Source organism: Lissotriton helveticus, chromosome 4_1 (genome assembly GCF_964261635.1).
Source record: "Lissotriton helveticus chromosome 4_1, aLisHel1.1, whole genome shotgun sequence".
Lineage (NCBI taxonomy): Eukaryota > Metazoa > Chordata > Amphibia > Caudata > Salamandridae > Lissotriton > Lissotriton helveticus.
In genome coordinates this window covers 639,277,254-639,299,987 of record NC_136063.1, presented here as the reverse complement: position 1 = coordinate 639,299,987, position 22,734 = coordinate 639,277,254, and the positions used below count along the sequence as shown (strand labels likewise).

At 44.2% G+C, this 22,734-nt stretch overlaps 1 protein-coding gene across 1 annotated transcript in view; it reads left to right on the top strand.

Annotated features, from left to right (window-relative positions):
- UBXN2B (UBX domain protein 2B) overlaps positions 1-22,734 on the top strand; it is a 331,727-nt gene that overhangs the window by 248,229 nt on the left and 60,764 nt on the right. Inside the window, exon 8 of the mRNA XM_078687273.1 lies at positions 972-1,133. Coding sequence (XP_078543399.1) covers positions 972-1,133 — 162 coding nt within the window. The remainder of the gene's footprint in view (positions 1-971; positions 1,134-22,734) is intronic.

Below are 22,734 nucleotides of genomic sequence, written 5' to 3'. Positions count from 1 at the left end.
TCAAGGAAAGCCACCAACGTCCACACGAGAGATGTAAAGAGGCGCAGGGGTGAAGGCGCGATTTGAGTGGTGCGCGCGTGCTCGGGAAAGCCACCAACGTGCACACAAGAGATGTAAAGAGGCGCAGGCGCGAGTTGAGTTGTGCGCGCGTGCTGAAAGCCACCAACGTGCACACGTGAGATGTAAAGGGGCACAGGAGTGAGCTGAGTGGTGCGCGCGTGCTCGCGCATAGCTCCGACCGCAGTGGAGAACAAGCGCGTGCCTCAGCAGCAGGGGAGGGGACATGCGCGATGTCCTTGCGGGAGCGTGCGACCATATGGTGCCACCAGATGGAGCCGCACGTTCCCGCAAGGAAATCTCTAGACGGGCACGCATTTGCATTGCAAGCAATGCAACGCGTGCACTTCTTTGCTGAAAAAGCTGTGCCGATGGCATTAGGTCTCTCCTATGCAGCGCAGCGCGTTGTGTAGGCGAGACCTAAAAAATAACAAAGACTTTGAATTACCAGCTGTCTATTTTAATTGCTGTAATATAAGGATTTTCCCAGTTGCCTTGTAAATATATCATAAATGCATATGTTAGTCGTAAATAGGTAGGATTTGGAAAGCGCTACTGATACTATATATTTGTATCTACATAGCAGTGAAAAACACTTAGCTTGGTGTTCCATTAATTGTTAATGTGTCTCCCAAAAATGTTTGCAGAGGAGCATGTCTATAAATATAAGCAATTAGCCACCCACATAGCATGCTACTTGTAACTATTGGAAAACATTAATTTTAATAGACATATTGAGAAAAATCCAAAAGAAGTTTAAAGCCCAAAAGAAATTCAATGTGTTGTCAATCAGTACTGTAATATTTTTAAAATGCATTCCTTAACCTATATTTGAACAACTTCCGCAAATACTTTTGAGAATCCAACTCTTCCTTGTGCTAATGTTGCATTGTTTTATATCATTTTTATTTTAGTCTTACTCCTGAAATCGTTAGTACGCCTTCCTCACCAGAAGAAGAGAGAAAAGTATATTATAACACTGGGATTGTGGTTGATGAGTTCGAACCAACAACAAAAATTCAAATAAGGCTGGCAGACGGAAGTCGTTTGATTCAGAGATTTAATCTTACTCACAGGTAAAATTGTTTGGCTTCGAGTGAACGTTATTACACTCCGCAAGACACGTGTCACAGTATTTTGATGCTGTCTGATGATAAATGGGAGGATTGAATCACTGCTTTCAAAAACGTTATCCTACCGAAAACCGTTTGATATACTGGTATTCTCACCATTGCATGTCCATCAGAAGTGTTTCTCCAGGAGTTACTAAGTAAGGAGCTGTTGTTTGTGTGCTTGAGTTTTATGCAAAATGTTACTCTTGAAATATGTTATATAGGTGTACAGCCACATTGAGATTGAATCACTGTGTAAAATCATAGTCTTCCTGGCACACTGCTGTCGCTGTTCTACATCTGTCTGATGTTTTGTCTCTATAGCTGTCCTCTGTAAGGATGAAACCGTATTAGTTTTTATTGTATACAAGGGGGCTCCAAAGATCAAAACATTCTAGCTGAGATCCTAAGTATTTTTAATCATGTGATGCATCTTATGGGTTGAAATCGTGGGAGGGTGGTGTTTCTTATGGCAGCTGAAGCATCTGGGCTGGCATTAACCTCTGCTTCAGCAGCAACAGCAGTTCCACCTAAGGATTCTCTGAGGTGTTGTCAGCATCAGCACCTGAGTTCAGACATCACAGGGTCAATGGACAATACAGCATGACTTCCTGCCTTCGCTTCAGTATGAGGTTCACTGTGAGCACCATTATGGTCGTCCGGGAAATCCCTCAATACTGAGTCGTTCTGGCTCCTACACTTGGGCATGCTCTTCTCCCACAGTACTGGAGATTCTCCTTTTCATCTGTAAGCTAGCAGCAGATAGGCTTCTAAATGTTAGGCAGACCTTAAGCTTCTTCAACAAACTGTGCAGACTTTTATGCTGTCCCCCAAACCTCTTTGTGTATGGCTGTCCTGCATACCTCAGCACTGGTCACACACCAATCCTTTGAATATTCTGCAGAGGACTCCCTTCCTGGATTATGAAGAATTTAGAACTGGAACAAAGTGGGGTGGTTTGGGTCCCACTTTATACACACTGTCTAGACATGGTATGTGAACCCTCTGCCTAAGGTTTAGAACCAGACTTCGAATGTCGTTTTGACCGCACCTGCGATTTAGCCTTTGCACAAGGTGATAGCTCTCACAGCAGTTAGTAATAAGCCTGTCTTTAACCAGGAATTTCCAAAACAAGGGCACATTGAAGTGTGAGATCCTTGCACCGAGCTGTCGCCAGCCTTCCTAAAGAATTAATCAAGGACAGAGACAATGGCAGGCCCTGTCTAGAAACATCTTCACATTGACCAAGAGGAACAACAGTCCTAGTCCTCACCCCTACCATCTACCAAATGCCAATGCTGAGGAAAAACTAAACCAGGGCCTCATTACATTTCTAGGGTAGCCTTTTTCCTCTTTCACTTCAGTGTCTGAGTCTCCCCCATCCAGCCACAGGAATTCAGGCTATACGCTTCCGCTGTCTGGGGAAACTATCCTCATTCTCCATCTTGTGCCATGCTAATCCAGGGGCGTGAAGAATTGATCCAACTGGATCTAGTAGTCCGACTCATAGCATACATACCACAAAGCATTTTCTTATTTCTATACTTAACATGCTTACTCATTTCACACACAAGCACCTGACACACACATGGAATGCCCGCACACGGCTTTGGGATTCACACAACCACAGAAAGTTGCAGAAATGGAGTTAATAGGCAGCCCCCTCTCTCTGATATAGAGAAAAAGGTCTAGACACAACGATTCACAAGACACGGCATTCTACCACCGCTGCTTTATGTGATGTCCCAAGGCAGGGACAGTATCTCCGTGCCCAGTATAACGACACCAATAGTGCACCCCTCCAGGTTATAAAACAGGTTCTCGACCTTGCATTACCAGGGATAGGTCTAGTTCCCCATGCTTAGGCTGGATAAGTGTGATGCCAGGACAAAAATAAAAGCCAGCATACCACTTTCACAAGCAACGGGCACTCATGACAAAAGTATACCCCTTTTTACCAAGCCGGGGAGATTGCTGTGGTAACATAAACTAAACCTATCCCTAATGTTCAGCTTGACCTAAACCTTAACATATGAATATATCAAATACAAATAAATGGAATGTATTAAATTGAATTTCATTAAATGTTCAAACATTTTACATTTTATCCGTAACACTAATGGTAACTCTAAGCCAAATCTTATAGGTAAGCCATGACAATAATACATTAAATATATTGCATGTTATTGATTTACAATGGGGGTACTAACTAAGAATTTTTTTTTTTTCAATTACAATAATTAAATTATATGAAATTTGCTTAACTAAATCAAATTGAATTAAAATATACTTTTCAAAACAGAACATAGCCCATTTCAATTAAACACATTGTTACACGTTTAAGTAGTTTAACTCTAATTTGAATTTAAGTGCATTTTGTAAAAAAAAAATGGATAACATTAATTTGGGGAATACACTTGGAACTCTTCTTTTCGGAAATCTACTTGCATATAGGGGCTAAATAAATGTATATTTTTAATAGAAATAGTGTAAACTATTTAGTTCAAATGCTACCATAGGTCTTGATGTACAAGAGACAGGCCGCAAATAGTGGTTGCGAATTGCACACGACTCAGATTTTGCGATACAATGTTTATACTTATGTGTTGCGTTGGCAAATCTCCAGCCACAGGGTGTACCCGAATGACCTGCCTAAGGAATATTAATAAGAAACAGAAATCCACTGTCACTGTATTTGCATTACCAAATGGCAAACTTTTTCTCAAAGCAGGCTGTGTTTCTTAAAGAATCCAGTGCTGAAGTATATAATATGTCACTTTGGGAAGACATCCAGGCGAGCAGCCAGTAGTCACCTGGGCACTGTCTGCTCCCCCTAAGGCCTTCTGACATGATTTCTGAAGGAGAAGCTGCCAGCAGGAACCACTTTCCCTTTGCAAATCGGATGCCACCTTCTTTGAGGAGTATGGAACTTGTCAAAGGTTTTCAACCACAATTGGGGTCGCAAACAATTGATACATGTCATTGCATTGCGCTAACAGGAGGGTTCAGCCTTCTCATACTGCCTCCTATTTGCAATTCACAAGAAATTGTTAAGCCCATTTTGCGATTCGGAAAGGCTTTACTGAATCGCAAAATAGGTTTAATACATGGCCTTTCCGAATCAAAGGGCTTGCACTCATAAACTAATAGCTTACCTTCATCTTCTTTGTAAATTCTCAGTTGATACATGTACTGGTCCTAGCAATTTGAGTGTGTTTCTGTGAGATTGTTAATCCATCTATGCATTTCTAGAATGCAAATATTTTACAGTTCTCCTTCAGCATATGTGGCATGAAATCATGTTATGGTATTAATTTTATTGTGCATTTGTGAATCTCATCGTGTAACTGAAAATGGAAATGTATGATTTCATTATTACGTAACTCAGGCTTGAAATTAATAATGAGACATTTGCATTCTCACTGAACTGTCAGTTTTTACTTACAGCTATAAAATAAGCCCTTTGCAGTTTCACTGTACCTTCCATTTGTACTTAGCGATCAAAGTAACTATAATTGCCATTGCTGATCTTGAATCAAAACTGGACAATAAGGACTTTCAGGAATTCTTAGGTAAGGAGGAAGTAATATGTACACAAAAACATGGCGAGTGACCCCAGTGAACAAGAAACGGCACAGCACCTACTTCTTATCTGCTGTAAAGGATTTCAGAGTATGCTCTTTTGGCAGCTTATTAGTATGGATTTCTGTGTATCTGATATCTGAACCACTGCCTCTTTGGTTCAATACTCATGATATCTTAGCAGCCAAGTTCTGGGTACAGAACATTGAAGCTCACGTTTTCAGTATATACATTGGGAATGTTAAAGATCATAATAAGGGAAGTGCACTTGACATGATCGCTCTGTAGCTGCAACAGCAAAGCTGCAGGGTGATCTGCATCCAAGACCCTTGACCCTGATAGCTGGCTACTTTAGCCTCCCCTATAAAGGTCCTGGCTAATTTAGAGTTTAATTATGTCAGTGAGAGCTAAGGGATCATCAATAAGGTCACTCTGCCACTAGCTTCAATGAAGATGCATTAAACAGGCAAATGTACTCTCTCTCTTGAATGCTTTACTTGTACGGCATATAAATGACACATTGTATCATTCCCCTCCCTGCAAAATCTACTCTCTACTACATAACTAGAGGAAATCTAATTGACTTTGTATTAGAGAGCACTAGTCCACTCTGAAGGACTTGGAGGAGATTCTGAGGGCTGGGGGTTAATCATGATCTATAGCTTGTCAGGATAAATCTACTGTAACGTGTGCCTGAACAGATAGCTGAGAGACTTGACCAGGGGCAGAGATCTAATACGTAATCTAAAAACAATTACATGGCAGACTATATATTTTGCAACAGAAATTCCCAGCTGCCTCTTATAGCTGAGCCACTTTCCTACACTATGGAATTTGTGCCGGAGTTCCCACATGGGGACTATTAAAGTTTGTGGCACAATTACAATATATAAGAATCAATCAGAGAGTAAGGGAAAAACAACTCAGGAGCACCCCTACTCCCCTCAAATCATGTCGTCAAATCAACAAAGGAGTGTACCATCAAAGCAGGAGAAAAGCAAGCAAGTTGAAAAAACAGTTAGGTTTTTCAAGAATATAGAGAAAGACCCATTAAGTTTCTAAGAAAGCCCCCATGTCACCAACCAGGTTGGTGAGTGAGGGCTTTCTTAGAAACTGTTTTTTCAACATGCTTACAATTACAATATAATCATGCAACCAAGCTGTGCTGCCCCAAATAAGTCCCATTAAGATACAGGACTAAACCAGCCTGAGAATGATTGCTGTACCTCAAGGAATGTCCTTCGCTCTAAGTAAAGGATTTTGGCTATTTAGGTCTTCAGTTTCCTGCATCAGGCAAATGGACCAAACAGATAGAAAAATTCTCATAGTATTATAACCAAATCTGTCATTTGACTACCGTTTTTTTTTTTTTAATAGATGTTTGGTGGCTGCGCTTTTGAGCGGCCTTAGTTATGTATAACTACATGTGCGTTAGCAGTGCATTATGGAGCTGAATTCAGGGCCGGACTGGGAACAGAAAGCAGCCCTGGCAAATTTTAGCAGACCAGCCCCCGCCCGACGCGTAGCGAGTGAGCGCTGCGAGCGAGCTCGACCACTACTAGGGGGTCTGGGGGGGTTCTCCCCCCAGAAAATTTTGGAAAACGACAGACCAAAATGGTGAATTTTACAGCAAATTTTTCATTACATATTCAATTGTATCAACTTTCAAAGTTCAGTAAATAGTAAATGATGACCTTAAAGAGCACCAGGTTACCCACCCAGTCAAATGTACCGATAGACATTCTTTCAGGGAGCACCAAAAATAGACACAAGTAGTGAATCAGTGAGAACAAAGTAAAAGTGAAACCAGCCCCCCACATGGTGTGTAGCGCAGTGAGCGACCACTACTAGGGGGAGTTTGGGGCGTTGAACTGGTCACCCCCAAGAAAATTTGAGTAACAGAAAGGCCAAAACAAAGCATTTCTCAACACATTTTTCATTACATATTAGATTGTATTAACTTTTAAAACATAGTCAGTTGCCACTCATGTTGGTACAAATTAAGCACACAGGCCACTGACTGAGGCCAGAAACTGTGGAAATGTCACACATAAGCACCTAGGCACTGACCCAGGCCTAGTCACACCTCCAGGCCAGTAAGCAGGCAAACGTCACTCATAAGCACCCAGGCCGTAAGCATGAAAATGTCACACATGAGCCTCCAGGTCACTGAGGCTAGAAACTAGGGAAATAGCGCACATAATTAAGCACCCAGGCCAGAAAGCATGGAAACATCACACATAAGCACCCAGGCTGACAGAAGGCATGGAAATGTCTCAAATGGCACCCTGGCCAGAAAGCATAAAAAATTACCACAAAGGCCCTGACCTTGACATGACACATCTTTAAATAGCCTACTTAAATGGGTGGCACAATAAGTGTTGCAGGCCCACTAGCAGCATTTAATGTACAGTCCCTGGGTACATGTAGAACCACATTTCTAGGGACTTACAAGTAAATTAAAATTGCCAATTCGGTGTAAGCCAATTTGACCATGTTTGAAAGGAAAGAGCGCAAGCACTTTAGCATTGGTTAGTGGTGGTAAAGTGCACTGAGCCCTAAGAGCCAACAAAAATTGCCTTTTTGGTGTTATAAAGCAGATGAAACCGGATTTTAATCTGGAGAAATCTGAGGCCGATAGGGACTTATCTAGCCATGTCTCAGCAGTCAATATGAACAATATGTATCCAAAAACAGTTTACATGTGCTAATGGCCCCGGGACTTTTTCTGTAGCTTCTCCTTTTCCGCCCAGCGGTTTCAACGCCTTCAACGTGCGCATCTGTAATTCACATGCAAACAGTGAACAGTCATTGGGGTATGGGCGACATGCTGGAAGATATTGAATGGCTTCAGAAGCTGTACCACACCTTGATCATGGAGAAGATCTCAGCTACAGTAAACCTCAAGCCGCAACAGTTTGAGAAGCTCTGGGGCCCCTGCGTGAATTTTTTCACAAATGCATTTTGAGAACTCTTGCCTGAAATATCTACGAGTGCTGCACCTCACAGTCCTGGGTTACTGTGCAATGGTGTACATGGACTTGCTCCTAAAGGGAAAAATTGATCCTTTATCAAGCTTATGAGTGAACAGAATGAATGTCTTTGTTATCTCCCCCTACTTTCTCCCCCAAATTTCCATTATTCACCCCTTTCCTTACCCTCCTCTCCAGCATTTCCTGGCTTTAATGGCGTCACAGGGTTTTAGACATGACACCGGCCTTGTAACCATAACATACAATTAGCTCCTGCTTTATCAGTACAATTGAGTGATCTTGTGGGTGGGGCGGGGGGGGTCGCAGTGGTTGGAATTTAGTGTGGTACGGTAAATCTGGACCCATTCTCAACAGATCAGTATTACAATTATTCAGAGATAGTAACGAGATTGTTGAGCAGGCAATGCAATGCAAACTGTAATGGGAACGTTTTGAAAAGTTAGGTAGAAAATACAACGCGTAAGGCCGGTGTTATTTCTACGAGGCTGCTTGTTTTCTGCTACTGTACGGTACCTGTACCAATCAATGCCTCTTAAATGATGAATGTGCTCTGGCCTCAGGCTCTCCTTACTGCAGCATGATGGTCTCTTTATATCATTTTGTAGTGGCAGGCAAAATGGAGTGAGTCAGTGTAAAATTGCTATAGATTTCGCATATTTGCTAGATTACATATGTAACTGCCAGCCTGAGCGAGGTAGCAGTACTGATGAGATAAACAACAGTGCGGAAATAGAAGCCACTGTTTCGGGGCAGATCACAGATTATCTTGTTGAATCAATCAATGCGCTGCTTCAACATGTACAACTGCATAAAAAGATGCATCGTACAGAATTGCGAGATGCGGTCCCTCCACCTCCTCCTCTTTAGATACTGCTGTGCAGCACCAGTAGTCTGAAACTATTTGAATATTGCGTTTTATTCAAGTCGCTCTTGCTTCAGTGTGGTTTTTCTAGGTATAGAAACAATACATTTTTTTTAACTAGCTACTGAGCGCACAGCAAGTGAAATGAGTTGCTATCTGAAGCGTCTCGAAGATTACTAGGAGAGTTTGAATTATTTATGCTGCATGGAATTTCAAATTATGTGGCATATTATTCGATGAAATAAGCATTGGCTTTATTATGTAAATACATTTACATTTCCTCATTCAGGAGAGAGCGGAGTGCTATACAAAGTACACGCGCTCCTTAGGAAATGCCCTGTAATTAAAGGTTGTATTTGCTCATCGAGACCCAGTTATGGGGTAACGGTTATGTTATGTAACTTAAGGCTAATCTGATCTTGATTAAAGAGGCAACTACTTAAACTGCCTCGTTTAAGATGTATTTAAATCCAGAAACTAGGGCCATGTACAAATAAACAGTTGCTTTCTATTGCGCTTATTTTAGAAATAACTCCTCAGGCAGCCAAGCTCAGTGCATTTATTTGTATAGCGTGTGTGGTAACAGTGGCACTCGGAGACATGTTTAGGATTTGAGCTCTTCGACCTTTTAAAAGAAGGTTGGACACGTTTGGGGTTCTTTTCGGGTGCACTTTCGAGATACCGGCCGTCTACTTGGAGACGTGTCCAATAGCAATTGGTTTCATCATGACAAAGATACCTTTCCTGGAAAGGTATTACTTCTTTCCTCCCCTTTAACATTGAAGCGAACTATTTAGACTTTAACTTGCTGGTATAGAGGAGACTCAGAATGCTCAGGGGCAGTGCACTGTGGGAAGCACTTACTGCCCCACACGGCTCAGCATCCCAGAGGAGACACAGAATGCTGAGGGGAAGCACCAGCGCACTGTGGGAAACACTTACTGCCCCACAGGGCTCAGCATCCCAGAGGAGACACAGAATGCTCAGGGAAAGCACCAGTGCACTGTGGGAAACACTTACTGCCCCACAGGGCTCAGCATCCCAGAGGAGACACAGAATGCTCAGGGAAAGCACCAGTGCATTATGGGAAGCACTTACTGCCCCGTATGGAGCAGTAAACGCTATATGCAAGAATTTATCCCCCAAAGATCAACAATATGGAATGCATGCATCATCCTGTATGGAGCCATGGACACCCTTGGTAGGCCCCTTTCACCCAAGTAACAACACCCTGTGGACATGATGATGTGATGTGCATAGCAGTTGGCATGGTACAGTAGCCAAGCGGGCGTTGCAGCTGAATCGCCAGAGGCAGCCAATAGAGTGGGAGACGCCAGTGCAGTGCAGGGCAGGGCAAGGCAGCCGCTCCGATACCTTCGAAGTCAACACCTGCCCCCAAGGGAATGGGAGAGCGAGATCGAGCCGCCCAGACATGTGAGGGGGCGAGCTTGTCCATGCTGGTCCCGGCTGAGTTTCCTGCATGTGCCCCTGCATTTGGACTACTTTGCCTCTGCGCCCCAACTCCTCTGGAGTGGCCGGAGTCCGGAGCAGCCAGAGCCTGCAGCTGGTTGCCCACTCCAGTCTGGGCAGGTGAGCCGGAGTAACTTGTACCCAATCAAGGGACCAGCTGCCTCGGGCGAGGCTCCCCTACCACTGCCAGGCCTGATGGGCCAGCAGCAGGTGGCTGCTGCTAGTAGCGAGCCATAGAGGCGTATGGTGAGTGAAGGAGACACAGAGCAGCGGTGACAGGTGGGAAGGTGTCCCACGGGCACTGCGGCACTCGTCTCTCACACTTCACTACTCTTACATGACAGCGGTACACTCTCCTGCGTTTACACTTATTCACCACGTACACTCCTTGAAAACAACCATGCGCACACTGAAGGTGGCATTCACACACACACTCTCACATAGTATAACAACCTCACGCACACACACCTGCACTGCACACATACACGTTCACACACATCCATGGACCAAAGACCATCATAATCTAAAACGTTCACATTTACTCCTGAAGGTTGATAGAGGTGGAGTGGTGAAGGACCCAGATTAGGTGGGGACTGGGGAGGAGACGTATCTGTGCACGTGGGGGTAAAGTTTACCCTGTTGCATTCTGAATGGGCGTAATGCTTCATTAGCACTAGAAGTCATATTGGAATTGAGTTGTGACGCAATCCCAGGTTTCTCCTTTCTCCTTGTTTTATTTTATCGAGGCTGTGCAAGTGTATGGGGCTAGGCAGGGGGTATTCTTTTATGTTTTATTGTACTGTACTCATTTATTACCCAGAAGGAACTGATTGATGCTACTTGGAAATTTAACCCCTTGCCTGCTTATGATGGAACCAGGCCGTCATGAGCCAAGGGCAGTGTGTGCTCATGACGGCGCGGTTCCGTCATGCGGCTGCCGCTCCTCCCACGCGACATTAATTCCCTGCCTGTGCGGGTGAATTAATGAGCGGGCGGGGCCGTGGCGGGACAACGCCATCATGAGCACAGACTCATGCCGTGACTCATGCCGGCGTGGTTCCGTCACGAGCATGGCAGCGCCGCGCTCACCCTCCCCCCCCCCCCACCCTCGCAGCGAAATTAGCACCACGGCCAAGGGGTTAATGACTGCCTAATGATAATTCTATGATGTATAATTTGGAAATACAATAAATGTTTTGGAAACTTCAAAAACAACAAAAAACGTTCACATTTACACAGGTTTAGAAATGAGCACAAGCACTTTCACTCCCGCATTTGGCAACACACAGGAGCCACATACACACGCAAACACTCACAAGCACCCTGTTCTATTTACCGGGAGCGAGCGACCTAAGAGTGGCACCGAGACCCTCCTTGCAGCGCGCGGCACTGCCCGCAGGACTCCTTCTTACAGCCCTTTCACAGCTCGAGCGTCAGCGATGTGCATGCCAAGTGTGCCTCAGACCGGCTAGACAGCCACAGGAGGCAGGCGCTGCGAGCGCGTACCCGCCCGTGCAGGGTCAGCTGCAGCCCCGGCAGGGCAAGCGTACACTGGGGGTAGTACATTTACTGGGATGGTCTTTTTTTAGGGCAGTCAGAGAAAGCACCAACCTGGTGGTGTACGTGAGAATGGGGGGCAACACAGTATGTCATAGACGGCCAGTATACGGTTGTGTGCCCCATTCTGCTGCAGTGCTGCTGCTGCCCATACCTGTGCAAGAACTCTCCATTCCCTTTATCGGCTGTAGGTCTCCATGGTGTCCATACCTGAGTGTACCTGGGCAATGACCCTCTGCCTGCAGCAGCCTCAGGAGCTATGCGCTGAGAGATTGCACCAAAAGGAACAAGTGCTGAGCGCCAGAAAACACGCACCACAAAGGAACGTCAGCCTAGGCAAGAAAGGCATTCTGATGCTGCAGAATGGCAAGAGTCCAATCCATACGTTAACCACCACCACCCATGTATTCTGGAGCTCAAACCTGAGTATCAGGGACCCTTTGAATCTTGCAGCCCTTCATACGCCCATGCCTCGACAGGGGGCCCCTTTCAGGTACAACTGATACTGCCTTCCTGAGGTATGCACCTGGGTAAGCAGGGCATTCTACCTGTTAGAGCCCTTCATGAGCCCCCTTATGTCCGTTCCTGTGCAAGGACCCCGTTCTCCCGTCCCCTGATTCCTACTCCTTCCCTGATGCCTAAGCCTGCGTTCTTACAGGTCACTTTCTCACAAGCAAGAGCCAATCCTCAGAGGAAGGAAGGAAGGTGTCTATTGCCAAAAGGATAGGTATGGACGAAACTATGTCTCTAACTCATAATAAGGGAAGCAAATAAATCCAAGGGGGCACACAAGCAATGGATAAGGTTCTGACAAAAGTGAACACACAAAAATACACATGACAATTTACTTGAAAAATCTGAAAGTGATTACAAGATATACATAGAATATGTATTATTAAACTAATTAATATTTTTCATTCTTTTTTACTTTTCAAAATTACATACGGAGCCAAAGGAACCAAAGGAAAAAAGTCATAAATCATGTGTGATGATCACATAACACAGAATAATCAGATGCATAATTATCATAATCCCCCGCCCCATAGACATAGAGCTCAATTAAAATCAAAAACAGAACATATACATATAAGTCCAACAGTCAAACCAACTCATGCATTCCACATACTCACATATCCAATGTAAACAATTGAGTACAAGATAATAAAACGGAGACAAAAACCAAATCAGGATAATTAAGTAGGGGTGGCAAGTTGGTAAGAATACATCCAGTTGATATTGTCTGGTATGTACCACTCTATGGTTTCTGTCTTGCACGGTGCCGACGCGCATTTCGGTGCTAGGCTAAATAATAGCCGTCATCTTCCGCGGGGCATTGGTGAATAAATATTCAGGCAAAGGAGCACTAGGACGGGGAGGAGAAAATAAAATAATGGCAAAGTGGGCTAAGAGGCAAATAGGCACTTCTTAGGTCAGGAGCTCCGAGTTCAAGCTGCAAAAGAAAGAATAGGAGGAAACAATGTATACATTTCTCCCCTGGAGATAAATACCAAAATCTAACGTTGAATAGAAAGGATAAGAGGTTCCAGTGTCTTCACCTAATTGGACATAAAAGAATGCAAGATGGTGAAAGTGAGATTTATATTACTAATTCTTCCAATAGAGTAAGCCACCAAGGTACCTGTGAATAGAATCGAGAAGAAATGAGACCCAAAGTGATATATCAAACCAAGTCTATGCACACAGAAGGAAGCCATAGAGACTGCTATAGAAAGATATGGGTGCCAAGATTGTTAGAAGCAAACATATCGCCCCAATAACTTACTTTGAGTCCAGTCACAATAGATACCAATATGGAACCATAGGAGGGACTATCGCACTGCTGGATACATACTTGAAGTCCTTCTAAATAAGCAGAAGATTGAAGTAACACCTGTAGGTCGGTATCAAGGACACACGGCTACCTCTAAGTAGAGTAACGATAAGGGGGCGGAGTGCATGGCGAGCCCATATTAAAAGCTGCTAATGCGACTGTCTAAAGGAGGTGAAAAGTTACCTTAATAAGTGGAGATAAGGACTAGGAGACCGAATCTGCCTAGGACGTCGCTCAGTATGACTCTGAAAATCACAGTAGACAGAATGACGATGGATGGCTGGCTGACTACGATACACGTTGGAACTAAGTGAGAGCTGTAAAAATAATGGGAATAAGGGAAGTAAGCAGTGGGTCGGGATACAATCGACCACAAGAGAGACCCTCCTCCCCATGGCCCTCTTCCTTATGAGCATACTATCGAATAAACGTGATGGAAGGGGCAGCATTGATCGGCTAAAAATCCCAAGGGATAGTGAAAACATACTAAACCAGTCCGGTGACAGAGAAAGGCGGGGCTGACAATGCATACAGCACGTCTTCTCCTGTATAAACTTTACTGATGTGTCTCAAGTCTAGTTTTTTGTTTTGTTTTAAATCACACCATCTCTTTGCTTCTCTTCTACATTGAAGGGTGGCTTCTAATAATTCATCAAGGCAGCCCCGTAGATATCTGGGAAATGCCGAGGCGAGGAGCTAGCGCCAGGTACCCTCGAGTAATCAAGCGCTATACAAACTTAAATAACACAACGCGAGGATCAGCTTTGTGGAGTTTATTCACATTCAGGGGCCATGTCCATCACCAAAGCCACGCCCATTGCCCCTGAGGACGTCACCAGGGTGGTGACCTGGCCTGGCACTGACACATCCTTCTCCTTTAATAATCATGTGAAGAAAACATCTCAGACACTGATGCCAAACAACCTGTGGAGCAAAATCCGACAACATGTGTGTGCAGCCGTGTGTGTAGCGCGTGTAGTTTGTCTGTGTCAGTGATAATTACAAATCACTACAAAGAACCACTTTACACCCACGTCAGGATTTGGGATGGGCCGTATGAAATCCTGAGATGCAAATTAGAGCGGCAGAATCTCGCTCAAACCATAGATTGGTCCTGATTCAAACTCACAGCTTCTCCAATGGTTAGCAAAGCAGACAATCAGCATCCTGGGGCTAGGAATAAGAAGAATGGACCCAACTTCGGTGACGCTGGTCAGGTGATAGTCTAGAGTGACCTTTCAAAGAGCTGGCTATATATCACTTTCGCAAGCCTGCATTTGTTCACACAACGCACTCACATTCCCACTCGGTAGCTGTCTTACACATGACTAACCTTCACTGTGAGCACACTTCACTTCAAGCGCACCTCCATTCACCCACACATTCCTAATTTGCTCACACTTCCACTCACAGGCTGTAGCAGTCACAAGCAGATATTTTTAAACATACATTTGCACTCAGTACCCGCAATGTGTGAACGTTGGTCTTCATGAATTGTAGTACCATTCATGAACACTAACGTTCACACATTTGCACCCGTGCAGACAATCCCTCTCTCACACACGCACACACACGGAGGCTTTCGGGCATGCTGGCATTTTCCTACATTGGCCCGCACCCTCATTCACACTGGCATACCTTCCTATTTGCGCACACTTATGTGGGATTATGCGGTTTCGGTCATGCCACAGGAGATTGAGCCGTGCTCAGTTTAGCCACCATCCAGGGTTGGGTTAAACTTCAGCTTGCAGCCTGCAAGCTCTTCCTCATGATCCCTTGCCCAGGCCCCAGTGGCTGCTCTGCCTCCTTCACAGTCGAGTGTAAGTCCAGTGCACGGGAGGAGTACACAAACATAGGAGGGATGGCAATTGGAAAACATGGAAACAATACTCAACTCGCGGCGGGCGGCACTGGCAGACATTCGGCAGCAGGGACACTGGCACAGGCGGGGTGGAGGTGAGAGGGTGCGGGGAGGGGGCTAGAATTTAAAAATAATTAAATTATGCGGTGGTGAGAGAGGGCCTCTCGTCGTCATGGTCCTGTGCTAGCGCCAAAGCGCATGTGTCACCTTCAACAGCCGCCCCCGCCCCACCCCCTAAAGTTTGTGAACTCAGACTAAGAGCAGGCCGCGCAGACGCGACGGTGGAGATATCTGCACACCGCGCGCGCACGTGACCTACCCCCTGAAATGGCACTGCTGCTCAACAATGCATTCGAATAATTAAATTGTGCATTTTTCCACAGGGAGCGAGGGGAGAGTAAGATGCGTGCAGGCACACAGCAGAGTACAGTAGTAAGTGACCACTGTACAGAGTGTCAAAAAATCGGCCCCACCCAGCAACAAATCCGGCCCCCGGCCAAAAAACCGGCCCCCACCCCTGGCAACCTACCGGGGGATTGCCCGGTGCCCGGCGTTGCCAGTCCGGCCCTGGCTGAATTATGTCGTCAGTGTGAAAGAATTTGGCAATCAAGCAATTTGTCATCAAGCTCAATTGAGACCCATATTATTCTCTGTACAACTATGGACTAAACCCTACAGAGTAGTATTCAGAGACACTTTGCGAGAACTCCTTTCCAGGGGAACACCATTTCACCCTCATGGTTTAACATACAAACGAAATCTTTCTGACAGTAAAGGCCCTTCTGAGATCTGGTACTTCCCAATACATTATGCAGAGTGTACAGGTTTTTTATTAGAGTCTCTTGTGTTTTTTTAATAACAAGTTTTGTTGATTTTGAAATATAAATATGAGCCCGGAAGGCCGACAAATGCAAAAGAAGAAGCATAAGAAAAAAGGCATTAACAAAAGTAAATACCTGCACCCTCTGTCCCACTCCACCCCCTACCCCTGTTGTAGCAATGATATACATAACAAGTCTAATAATCAGATCACTGGTTCCGCATCCTCACAATACTCTCTCATCTCATGAACATTCGAATTTCATCATTAACCATTTTTTGTATTGAATGGACAGGTTCCAGTTCAATGCCCCTATAATCTGCCCACTCCTGTCACACCTTGGAGTGTTTCGGTGGGCATCCTTGTGCCTTGCACACCCCCACCTCCAAGCCCATACAGTTGTTCATCCCTTTTTTCCAAACCATGAGGGATAGGGGCCGTGGCCTTCCACTCTTGCTATATTTCGTTTTGTACGGGTCAGCCCAGAAATAATAGTATTAGCTTGTACTTATTATCACCAAGTGTGTCAGTGATATGAAGGAGAGCAAGTTTCGAGTCCATCAGAAATGACCAGGACAAGACCCTGCCCAGGCAGGATGTCACCCTGCGCCTGAACAGGTGCAATGCGGTTCAGCCCCAATCGTATGTACAAATGTTCTGTCTTTCCCAGCTACATCGAAGACAGGTGAGAGAGGCAACCGCATAAAACACAAAAGTGTCAGAGGGTCTAACAAAGTCGATGTGTGGTTCATTAAACTAGCAAAAGTAAGTGTCAACTCATCTAGTGAATGTGAGGATACATTGATGGGTACCTGTGATTTCTAACAGGATACCCATCAGTCACCACTCGGAACCGCCCTTCATCATTTGGGATTCCTGTTCAAAAATAGGTACACCACCAGTTAAGATTAAAGGTCAGATGGTATAACCTTAAGAAAACCTGGTGGTGGCCCAAGTGGTTCAGAGTGTCACAAACTACCCATGAATGTAAAATGAGGGTGACTGATTTGCAGTGCTAGTGTAAAGAAATGTGATAAGTGAGTGAAAACTAAAAATGGGTGAGGGAGCATGAATGAGACTAACTTTATTCTGTTCTATGCTCGCTCCACCAATATTAAAAGAGCAGCATGAGTAGATTTAACAAATATCTACTTAGATGGAAATATGGTCGACATGTTTCAGCAATTCCAAAGGACTAAAGAGTCTATTGCTTTCATCAGGACCGGAATATTAGGGGAAATGCTACTGCAAAGGGTGTCGTGAAATGTTTAAAAAGTGGCTACATATTAACAGTACTGCAACATGGAAAAAGATCACCTGATTCTCTAGGTGTGTTCTTTGCTTGCAGACGTTATGTATGTCACTGTAAAAAGAAACAGACACAAACAAACGCAAGTAAAATGACCACATACATATAGACGTTGTAATGTGTAATTAATCCACATTTAACAGTAAACCAGATTTAACTGTGGTTTTAATGCAATACCACATTGGATATATGTTTTATCAACATGAAATGCTTGGATGTAATATTTTCATGTAGCAGTATGTGCTCCGTCTTACCCTTATTGTTGAAGCACATAGCTCCACCCCGCCTGGCAACGGCTCAGGACTCGAGGGAAGCACCGCTCTGATAAAAAGAAGCAAAAAATCAAAGATATGTCATTGCTTCCTGGTCAAACGAAAATACAGCACATTGAAGAAGTACCCTGAGAGAATAGTTGGCATAAGGTTTATGTTATGAAGGAACACTGCATGGCATTCTTGTGAAGGCATAGTCAGAAACCAGTTCGCATCCCAGGTTTCTCTCATACTCGGCAATGGGTTGGTATTCGCCATTATTGCTAGGCAGGACCCAGGTTTAATTTATTCCTTTTCCATTCATGGTTGTCTTGATTGATTTTAACAATACCTTGGTCTGTCTTGTAAAGACGTTTGAGTTTTGCCCACTCGTTGTCATCTTCATTATAATGGAAATATGAGAAAATCAAGATGTGGCTATTGATTTCGCTGTTCTTTTACTGTAAAATGTAGATAATAGAAGATCTGCCCTTTCTCCAGGGTAGCAGAACAGAGCTGACATTTAACACGCTAATAATACATCGGTTTTCGCGATCAATGAAATCATCGATAAAGTCACTGTCTTAACTGTAGTCCAGGCATTGTCTCTTAGCAACCGCCGACACAGCCCGTGTTGGCAAATAAACAACTTGATTACAAAAGTAGGCTTGTTCACATGACCATCTAACTACCAATAAGATAACAGTATCTGGCTGGGTGAAATCTCAAAGCAACGGGCACTCCTATTTGTGGCCCCGTTCACATGGCCGGTAGCGAGCCAATCAGCGTACAGCTCTTAACGGCAGCCTCTACCCCTGGTCGGCACCTCCCCAATTGGTTCAGATGGTGGCGAAGGAGTACCGACGGAGAGGTGAGCCGCGTACTATCCGAGTTTTGCTTGGAAAGTATTTTTCTTTTAAAAGCGCGAAACTAAGGATAAACAACATCCCCCTTACGAATGGCCCTTAGATCGAGGCTATTACAGTCTTTGCGCGTAGATATTTACCACATCGTTACTTGGGCAAACGCGGCAAATATACCTTTCTGACCGAGGGTACAGCCCTTACTCTTTACTCTTTTCATGGGTTTGTTAAAATCAATCAAGACAACCATGAATGGAAAAGGAATAAATTAAACCTGGGTCCTGCCTAGCAATAATGGCGAATACCAACCCATTGCCGAGTATGAGAGAAACCCGGGATGCGAACTGGTTTCTGACTATGCCTTCACAAGAATGCCATGTAGTGTTCCTTCATAACATGAACCTTATGCCAACTATTCTCTCAGGGTACTTCTTCAATGTGCTGTATTTTCGTTTGATCAGGAAGCAATGACATATCTTTGTTTTTTTGCTTCTTTTTATCAGAGCGGTGCTTCCCTCGAGTCCTGAGCCGTTGCCAGGCGGGGTGGAGCTATGTGCTTCAACAATAAGGGTAAGACGGACCACAAACTGCTACATGAAAATATTACATCCAAGCATTTCATGTTGATAAAACATATATCCAATGTGGTATTGCATTAAAACCATTGGTTTACAGTTAAATCTGGTTTACTGTTAAATTTGGATTAATTACACATTACTACGTCTATATGTATGTGGTCATTTTACTTGCGTTTGTTTGTGTCTGTTTCTTTTTACAGTGACATACATAACGTCTGCAAGCAAAGAACACACCTAGAGAATCAGGTGATCTTTTTCCATGTTGCAGTACTGTTAATATGTAGTCACTTTTTAAACATTTCACGACACCCTTTGCAGTAGCATTTCCCCTAATATTCCGGTCCTGATGAAAGCAATAGACTCTTTAGTCCTTTGGAATTGCTGAAACATGTCGACCATATTTCCATCTAAGTAGATATTTGTTAAATCTAGTCATGCTGCTCTTTTAATATTGGTGGAGCGAGCATAGAACAGAATAAAGTTAATCTCATTCATGCTCCCTCACCCATTTTTAGTTTTCACTCACTTATCACATTTCTTTACACCAGCACTGCAAGTCATTCACCCTCATTTTACATTCATGGGTAGTTTGTGACACTCTGAACCACTTGGGCCACCACCAGGTTTTCTTAAGGTTATACCATCTGACCTTTAATCTTAACCGGTGGTGTACCTATTTTTGAACAGGAATCCCAAATGATGAAGGGCGGTTCCGAGTGATGACTGATGGGTATCCTGTTAGAAATCACAGGTACCCATCAATGTATCTTCACATTCACTAGATGAGTTGACACTTACTTTTGCTAGTTTAATGAACCACACATAGACTTTGTTAGACCCTCTGACACTTTTGTGTTTTATGCATTCAGTTAGGGAATGTGTCTTTGATTGGTCTGTAAACTCCCTTAGGCCCTCCCTCACCATATTGTTTCTTCTCCAGAGAGGCAACCGCCCACATCTGTCAAAATTAACGAGTTAAATACACCCTATCTGGATCAGCCTAAGTCGTTCTGCAATGGCTGCCATCCGAGGCGCCCCCAGAACCTCAGTACAATACTCGTTCTCCAAAACCCCACATCAGCCTCTCATGCCCCTGGGGAGGAAACAAATGCATCTCCGCAGTTGGAGATAAGCGTCTGGTATCTTTTTGCAATCTTGTGGTCTCACCAAGTCTCCTATAATAAGTATACCCTCCAATAGATTAAATTCATTGAGGTCAGACAGGGTCACAATGTATGGAGTTGGTGCATGTCGGATCTGTAGGTAGCAATGGCACTGACTATGATGGACCTGGTATTCCACTTGTAGGGTCTGAAATGACTTGAGGACCTTCCGCTCATGACATCACCTGAAGTAGAGATCCCTAATAGGTCCCATTTCCGAGAGCCCTCCAGTCCAGCCTCCTGCTGCAGCAGGCAGTCCTGCCAGAGGAGCGTCTACTCCGTCAGTTTTACCCAATATGTCATCGGATGGAGAAAATATCTCCATTGATTCAGGGCCACTCTAGTTGCCAGAGGAGGGCTACCACCGCCACCCCATCATACAGAAAGGAAACAAGAGGGGTGCCTCCCATCTCCGCTTCTCAGATGCGAAGGCGGGGTCACCCTGGAGGTCATACCACCAGCCATTAATGACCAACAAGTGTGATGCATAATAATATAATTAAATATCCGCCGCAGCGATACCCCCGCAATAAGTGGACTGAAAGTATTTACTATGGGAATAGAATTTATTGTGAATGGAATTCAGTTTTCGGAACCATTATCATGCAGGAAATTCTGTGTCTGGTAGAAAAACCGGGGCAACAACACCCTTAAAAAAATTTCAGACCTACCACTCCGGTACAAAGGCAAAACCGACCAGACCTGAACATCCTCTCTCAAACGATACAACACAGGCTCCACATTATGTGTCCATACCAATGCAGCATCAGGGGACACACAGACACCCAGATGTTCCAAACCACCCAAGGCTATCTGCAATGCCGACACCCAACCGAAGTCCTGTGGGCAGCTGCCTGACGAGAACACCGTAGATTCAGACATTTTAATGTAAAAGTCAGAGATTTCACCAAAAATATGCATAATTTTCAGGATACGGGGCCCTGAGTTTTCAGGGGTAGTTAGGAAGGAGAGGACCTCATCAGCATACAGTGCTATTTTATCGGAGAGTACCCCTTGCCCCACTCGAAACCATGTATCTGAGCCTTCATCATCATCCACACTGCCAAAGGATCCATAGTAAGAGCTAAAAGCAGGGGAGACACATGAGACATCCCTGCCTCGTCCCCCACTGTATCCAAAACGAATCCAATCTGGCATTGGCCACCCGTACCATTGCTGTTAAATCAATGTATAGCAATTTCAGATAGGAAAGAAATCTAGGGCCAAAGTTCAGCAGCCGAAGGAGTATAAACAAGTACTCCCAGTTCACAGAGTCGAATGCCTTGTCCATATCAGCAGGAAGAATTGCCACTGATCCCTTCAATATTTTGGCTAGCGGTAGTGCATTGTACAAAATCTGACTATTCAGCCGGGTAGCATGATGAAGCATAAATCTGGCCTGGTCAGTGAGTACAGGATCCAGAATCCCACTAGCCTATTCACCAGTGCCTTCACTAGAACCTACACCTCCAAATTCAAAATATAAATTGAGCGCTATGAGGAGTGTTCGTCTACCGGTCGCCCAGGCTTAGGAAACACCACAATCTCCGCATTTCAGCAATCAGAAGGTAGGACGGCCGACGAGAGGTTTAAAGAGGTGATTGCACCCTCCAATAAGTCACTGTCTATTGACAAGAGAGTTTAAAGAGGAAGTGCATTTACAAAATCCACTATCTGGTTCTGTGACAAAACCTATCTCCGAGTGTATACATTTTCGAAAAGGGCAGCAAAAGAGCAAGCTACTTCCCTGGGATTGTTGAGCAATGTGCCAGACGGGTCCCGAATGAGAGGCATGGAGAAAGAATGCGTACCTTGGCATAGGCAGTATAGAATTGTACTCGACTTGTCTCCCCATTGATAAATGCACCTTTTGGCTGTATGCTAGAACTGTTTGGCCTTTCCCAGCAGAGTCTGCTGGTATTGTTGTTGTAGCAGACCCAATTGTCTGCCCTGTGAATATATATGTTGGACACTTATAAATGTACATTTTTATATGTAGTTTTGCAGGAATATTGTACTGAATGTATATCGTCTATAAATTAATTTTTTTATGTGATTTTCATGCAAAATTGTCAACATTGTGTATTTTTCTTTTGTCGCACTCTATATAATGCATTAATGGTGGTGTCGCATGTAAAGATACTCAACCAAGTGAAAAGTATTTCCATACATGCCTTGTCTTTTTCAGTGCACGGTGATCGTACATTAATTTGTACAAAGTATATATGTGGACAGAGTATTAAGAAAAAAAAAAAGTAGTCATTGGCTACTACAGATATGGATTAATGACATCATCTGTGACAAGTTACAAAGGAACCTATGTTGTCGGGGATACACACATTTTCAGTACATTAGTTTGATCCCCGCCCCCTTATTACCTAAACTGGATAACTCCCCATCTTGATGGACTCTCTAGATACTATGC